Here is a 7,555-nt window from a genome sequence, read left to right as displayed (position 1 = left end):
TTCTTCAAAAAAAAAAAAAAAAAAAAAAACTTGCAGAACTCCAAGTACTAACTTGCACACCTTTCTAGTAAAAAGAATCCTTCACACTCCGGGCCCTAGAAAAAAAAAACATGCACAAAAAATGCCACCCCCTCCCCCCATATTTCTAATGGTCCACCCCTAAATGGCCGACAGTTTTCAATTTATTTCAAGAAACCCTTAACTTGTCGAGCTAGCGAGTTCAAAGTATTCTATATTTGTTGAGATAGGGCAAGCAAATTTGAATTGAGATTTGTTATTGGTATTGGTGAACGCTTTCTGTTGACTTTTATGTACACTATAGAATCTAAATTTTAGTGGCACTTTTCTACAACATGCTGCTAAATGTCGAAGGTTCTCAATTTGCTAAAATATCACAGTAAATTGTCAAACTTCTGATCTCAAAGTATTATATATTTGTTTAGAATAAGCAAGCGAATCTGAATTGAGCTTTGTTGTCAAAGAAGAAATTGTTTTCATGCGAGCAGATCCAAATTTGGATAATTATTCGAGGGCCTTCTCGTATTTACAGTACTGTCACTTTGTCCACAAACTCATGAGTCATGTTATTTGCCTTCGGTTGTCCCCCTCCTTGTGCTTGGATATTATTATCGCTGCTGTCAGATCTTCCACTTGATTCCTTTAAAGGCCTCAACGACCCTTCGTTCATCTTCTTATTCCAAGGACGTTCAGCTCTACCCCTTCTTAGAAACACCCTCCTATTTCCAAGACATCCACACTCTAACATTCCCAGAGCAAAGGGGTCAAGTGCACTATTAAGATACGTCAGTATGTGACACAGCGGTAACACATCAGAATAGTAGACCCAATCCCCACCACGGCCAAGATCATGCCACAGGTAGATCACATGATTAGGTAGCTGGCATATTGCAAACACCATGACCACGAGCGCGAAAACCTTACAAAGATGCAAATTATTATCGCTACGTCGAGACAGGACATTAGTCATGTGAGGATTTCTAGAGCAACGAGCCATGATTTTGCGAAATGACCTCATGTCCTGCTTAAGTCGAAGACCGATCCTTACGTAACAAAGCGTTATTATGGTCAGCGGTATCACGTACAAGAGTACGAAGATAGAGACAGTATAGATGGCCACGTGCGCTCTTGACGACCAAACTTCGTAGCATTCCATATTGTCATACTTTAGCACTGTCATATAAGGAATAGCAACAACAATACTGATTCCCCATAAAATGCATATTATACTAATAATGGTATTTCTAGTTGGCTTTCTCTTCATTGGTGTAATTACTGCTCGATATCGTTCAGCACTTATCCCGAGGAGTGTTAAAACTGTGACTGCCATCAAAACAGTCTGCAAAGGATATACAATTTTGCACATGAAACCCCAAAAAGGCCAACCTTTCGACAATCTCTCAGCCAGGTCAAGTGGTATGCTCAGCAAACCCGTGAGAATGTCACTGAGTGATAAGTTGATGATGAAAAAATCGCTAATTCTCCGCCTTGGCCGATGATGAATCTTCCACCATATTAGAGAATTACCGAAAATACTGACGCCGGCAATGACTGAGTAACAAACGAGCTGTATCTCGAAGATTGGAGTACTGAGTGGACTTGTGGACGTCTCACTTGTGTTATCAGTTTGTGAAGTGTTCGTCTTCATTGTTAAGTGTCGTGTGTTTTCGCATGCAGCTTGCTTGAGTCTTGTCCCAGGCTGCAAGAAATATAAGAGGAGATTGACAAGAGCCGCCGTATTTCAAGGGACAGATTGTTGTGTTGGCTTGCATCATCAGTCTGAGTACTGCTTTTCTGGATACATTTTGTTTTATGTGTTTTTAAAATGAAGCATATACACAACCTTAAGCTATTTTAAGGATGATGATAAGAGCGAGTGCATGAATGATTTTGCAAAGCAATACATATTTCTCTAAATTTCAAGCAAGACTCGACAAAAAAATGCTAGTGACAATATAGGTATTACTGGCATGGAAGGGGGTGGGGGTGGGGTAATAGGGCGCATGTGAAATACAATCGCTAGCGCACAAGTCTGACAGACATATTGCGTTCTTTTGCAGGCGCCACACAGGGGGCTGCGCAGGAGGCGCAGCGCGAAAAAGTGGGTCATTTCTCATTAATAGATATTCAAATACTATGCTTTTTCTATAACTGCGCACCCCGCTCAGCTAATCCCGGGTACGCGCATGTTTTGCATGCGCTTGCTACATGATAGTCAGACTTAAAGGCCTTGGCCATATCATAGTCATTAAAATGCCAAAATATGTCTATCTCTCTATGCGATATTGAACACACAAAAAAAATGCATTATTGATCAAGCCATAGAGATCTAGGGAAAAAAAGTGACGTAACCTTCATAATTAACTTTGGCAAAAGCTTAATTGAGCTGGTCTAGTCTGCTGTTAGATACTATGATGACTGGTTTTAGCGAGCTTTGCTTAGCGAAAACAAGCCGCAAATATTTGAGGCAATCACTTAGCGAATACACCAAGTATACTTGGCTAAGATTTTAGTAGAAAAACTGTACGGATTCCTAGAGCTTGAGCAACAGTTGGACATAACTTGAAAATTATTTATTGTCGGGGATGTTGATGGTAAACGGTCAAAAAAGGTTTCATGCTATGAAATATATAGGTGTTCCTTAGATTTTTGGGTCAGCGTAGATAAGAATTGAATATTAATGTGGCATGACAAGCAGTATAAGGTAACAAAAAAATGGACGAGCAATATTTTAGGCGGTTGTCTTCTTAAACAACGAGAAATCGGCCAAAAATTTGACTTTTCTCATCATGTCAAAAACTGTGCGCAATCATTTGAGCACAGCTTTAGTTTTTTGTTATTCGGAGATTCGGTGTTTCAGCTATATCATAGTATATAGCTCGGGGGCCAGTAAGGCTCAGCTGTTTTCCATGATCTGACAATCAGCCGATTATAAGAAGGAAGGAGCTAGCCTTAGCTGTGATTTTGCCTTGTAGACTTTATTGAGTAAAAATGAAAAAAATATCCCCTGATGTTGTTATCTTTAACGATCTAAATTAGCATCTAACGTAAGCATTTATCCTTGAAAAGGGGTGAGAAAACAACTCCTTCTTTTCCGTTTTATCTCTACCTGAGGTGAAAAATTAGAGTATAATGAAAAAAAAACTTAACAATTTCGCCAAATAAAAAGCGTTGGTTTTCTAGGTAATAACGGAAATACAAGGGTTATTTGAATTTCCACACTATCTATTGTCAAAATCTCATTTTCACATCCTACTTTACGACAATGTCAAATAAAGCGTTTTATTCTTGCTTTTAAAAAAGACGCATTCTTCCGGATCTAACAGTTGTATGGGAGCCTGTCTATTGTAAGTCAAAACCCGAGAAAACGCACAGGCATTACGTACTTGTAAATACTATGATTTCTCGTGTCAGTCCCTGGGGGTGCGGATGATATGGCTACTGAATTTGTATGGGAAGTTAAGCTCAAGGGGTTATGCGAGAATCGACAGCTAATTAAACATTTAGAAGGAATCGAAACTCGAATATTCTATGATTAGATTACGTATATCAACTTCAACATCAATTACTCAAAGTATTTTTATTGGTAAAAATCGACAAGCCATCTAACATAAATGTGTTCTAGTCATTATTTAATATAACAATGTTTTAATTTCTCTATCACGTAGGGAACTACTTTAGAACTTATTTTTAGCTAGCTTTTATTAAAAGTCACATCTGAAAAAAAACCCGCTATCTAATATTGGTATATAGGAGTAAAATATATGGAAAATGCTTTTTTTTTCTTATCTCAGCTGCGAAGGGGATTTCCGTTACTTAAATGAGCCTACCTGACATTGGAACGCTCAGCTAGCTATTTTTCAAACGTTCGTATCCTGCACAATAATTTTTCCTTTATATTGTGGTTCATGGTCGAGTCTCCTTTGTGGCTAAACGCAGGGTATCCATATAATTGCTTCGAAACTCAATTTCGGAGGACAGAAGCCCCCGAAACAACTTCTACGGTGTAATTGAATAGACGGAAATATAATAGCAGGCAAAAGATGAAGCTAATAGTTTGTTTAATATAACCGGATTTGTTGGTGTTTTGAAGGATGAACTATTATGCGCGAACACTTAAACTTACCCCACTTTGCTTCGAAAAATTTCAAATTTTCCACTCCTGGAATTGCCCTTCCTCGGAAGTCTTTTAAACAGCCCCTTTGTGGGTTCTCAAAGGCTTATTTTCTTGTGTTTTTCCCCAAAGATGGCGTCTTTAACACTTGTGGAAATCTTTCGTTTACGCACTAACACACTCTTAGCGCCTAGGTCGAAGTGCCTGGAACCTAAAGTGAGGTTCCTAGCTAATATGCGGGAATGGGCGAGCATTTAAAGGTGTTGTTACGTAGCAACCGTAACAGGTGTTGACCCATGGGTAAAGAAGTGCTTTACAATGTGAAAAATAAAAACTTACACAATCCGTTTAAGCAAAAAAAAAAAAATAATAATGAATAAAAATCGTACCCTCTATTTGATAAAAATAGACTTCAGTGCCAAAGTCAGTCTCTAAGTTTCCTCGCAGAAGTCGTGTCACTTAATATTGGCGTTTTAAGAATTACATTATTATGTTTTAAATGATTGATCGACTTTTACTTTTTGTTTGAGCGCTTGAGTCGGCAATTTTAGTTGATATAAACGCTTTCAAATAAAAGATGATATAGGGGCAAAGAGAAAGTCCTTTTATTCAGGATTAATTGGGGTCATGTTATGAATATTTTCTTTTTCTACTATGTTTCGCTGTATTAGCTAGTGCTTTAAATTCACATCTAACATCTTCGTTCATTTCTTTTCTTGGCTCAGCTTGAACCCGATACTCATTAGACTTAGAAAGCGCACCAGGTTTTGCATATCATTCTGATTTCTTTGCTTCTTTTTTCTTCAGATATGTTTTTAAAATTTAATCTTTTTGAAAAATATAATAACAAAATTTTGATACATAAATTCCCCCGTATCAGATATCTCTCATGTTGTTGGTATTTCCGATTCCAGACTGAGCGTTCTATTCATTGCCATCGCTATCCAAAAAATATCGAGCGAAGTCTCATGGGGGGGGGGGGGGCAGTCATGGGCGTCGACAGATACATGGGGCGGGCCCCACTCTCGACTCTACCCCCCTCTTCCAACCTGCCAACCTGTGAATTGGAATATTTAGAATACACCAAAAACTGGTATTCGACTGTGCTAAATTTTCGTCAATAAGACTTCTTCAGGACTGCCCTTAAGAAGTCTACGAAAATTTGGTCGAACACCAGTTTTAGGTGTATTGTATTAATTCTTCTGGTTCATGATCACGACAATTTTGGCTTTTTGTATTTATTGGATTATTTAGAAATAGACCTGTATGTTAACTAAAATTCACACATGCACCCGGCGGTCACCATCCCTGGATCCGCCATTTGCAGACTGCTTGTTGCATAGCGCTCAACCGCTTCCTTTTACACCTATTTCAAATAAGGTTTCCACCCGAGAATCCATGTAATCGTAACCCGCGGTGGTTCATGGTTAGCATAAAAACGGCTGAATCCTTGTATCTGAAAGCCGTTTGAATGTTCATAAGAACATAAACATGATTCTACAGCTTTTGAAACCTCGATTTGTAGTTTATTTATGTTTATTTGCTAATTTAATTAAAGTCGGGCTACCTGCTCCCGAGTAATTCCAGTACAATTCTTAACCATTACATTGATAAGTCAATCAGTGCTAAATCCCGTCGTGTGTTTTATATATCGCCTTCTCCTTCTCTGGATATTCCGCATGACTTGTAGGAGCTTTTTTTCTGGGGGGGGGGGGGGGGGGTGGGGGCTGTGCGCGCAGTGGAATGACCACCCCACCCTCCTAAGTGTAAGCCTGGATCACTGTGCTTAATATTCACTAAAACTATTTTTACTTCTTGCTCGCATCATTAATCTTTATTATTATTATCATCATCGTCATTAATCTTCCGCTTATTCAACTACGACCTTGCGTGACTTTAACCTATAGCATAACAAAAGATTAATCTCGTTTCTCGCAAAATTATGGAGTCGCAAACATACAGCCTGGATTTAAGTACTCGCCATAGCTCTATGTCAGTAACACGCTCGGATCTCGCATAACTAACCAAGATGTTTGTGATCGCTTTAACCGCCTATTTACTATCAAATGACGCAAAATATCTGACTATTGAAAAGACAGCTCTATTTTCAAATGTAAACAATAAAAAGGAGAGATCGATCGACGTTCTTGTCTTGACAATGACTATTATTTGAGGGCGTTAGATTTATTGAAAAATGTCCGTGAGAATAAATCGAAACATTTGATTATGCAAATGATATGCATGCTATAACATAAAACAATGTTATACATAAATATTTTTCAATTCTGAGCTATCTATTATGATGAGTAAAAACCCATCAATGAGTGAAGCGAACCAAGCAACGCATATAGGAAAGGGGCACAAAAGGCAAATTAGCATTACCTTTTCAACAAGACAAAGAGCCTAAGGCGAACGCGCGGGAAACCAAAATCTAAAACGCTAGTGTCCAGAACCCTTCTCTAAAATGGCGGCCAGACCAGAAACACACTATGTAAACACGTAGTATATAAACACAAATTCCTGCAAGTTTACATTGGAATTCTAGGGCAGTTCTAGGCCAACAAAAAAGGAAAAACTTTTTGAAAATGATAATTAAACAAAAATAGTCGACAAAGCTGGAGAACCTTTTAAACAAGATAGGGAAAAATAAAAGTGAAAGGTTAAAATGCGACCGACTATTGTTTTTCGAGAATAAGCAAGAAAGGCGATAATATTTTCAGCTATCTTATGGATATAAGTTTATTACCGACTGATCTGGTCAGGACTGGGGCCGAGTGGTGCGCACTGAGTGGACATACACAGGGTAACCGCACGCATCATAGATAGGCTGCATATATTTTTATAAAGTACAAATAAAAAGTACATTCTTGAGATTTCCAGACATTGAAAACCGTTAGCTCTATGCTCTCTGTTGTGATTTTGATGCTGTATGGTCTGAGTTTTCAAGTATAAAAATGACTGAATTGCTACTTTGAGATTGAATTTTGTTCCAGTTAGCGTGATGCTCGGGTTCGAGGGTTCGAGTTTTGATATCCATCCGCTATTATTCGTCTATTTTAAATGTGCGTTCCTAAAGGCAATAGCTTTCAATAAGCAATAGGTTACAATTAACTGCCTAGGTGGCTATTCTAATTTGCGAATTTGTTTGATGAGCAGTAAGGTTTTCTCGGCACTTGTGATTGACAAGATGGCAAGGGTATTACTTAAAATGTCGGATGTATGAGACTTCCTAAAAAAAGTATAAAGCGATTCTTGTCTTAGAAATAACTAACCCATATACATACTGTAAAATTATCTTATAATATATAGTAAATTATTACCTTTTTACTTGCTCCTTTTGGAGAAACGCTAGAGTATTCCACTTGACATTCCTAAGGTTGGTCAAGGAGAAAAATTTAACCATCCACCGACTTAGCTTTTGTT

The 7,555-nt window shown here is 38.1% G+C and overlaps 1 protein-coding gene across 2 annotated transcripts; it reads right to left on the bottom strand.

The window, feature by feature from the left end:
• Positions 1-258: 258 nt before the first annotated feature.
• On the bottom strand, positions 259-7,555 carry LOC5500913 (neuropeptide FF receptor 1). Of its 2 annotated transcripts, none has more exons than XM_048723125.1 (2): positions 7,453-7,555; positions 259-1,717 (listed from the first exon to the last, which is right to left on the bottom strand). In XM_048723125.1, exon 2 carries the CDS (start codon positions 1,664-1,666, stop codon positions 545-547), a length of 1,122 nt encoding a protein of 373 aa, XP_048579082.1. In that variant the 5' UTR covers positions 1,667-1,717; positions 7,453-7,555; the 3' UTR covers positions 259-544. The 2 variants fall into 2 exon arrangements, with proteins under 2 accessions (XP_048579082.1, XP_032225178.2); XM_032369287.2 differs by lacking the exon at positions 7,453-7,555 and adding an exon at positions 4,145-4,369.

The sequence above is a fragment of the Nematostella vectensis genome, chromosome 15, assembly GCF_932526225.1.
Source record: "Nematostella vectensis chromosome 15, jaNemVect1.1, whole genome shotgun sequence".
In the NCBI taxonomy this organism is placed as follows: Eukaryota; Metazoa; Cnidaria; class Anthozoa; order Actiniaria; family Edwardsiidae; genus Nematostella; species Nematostella vectensis.
Note: the sequence above shows the minus strand (reverse complement) of the source record. Positions and strands in the feature narration are given on the sequence as shown.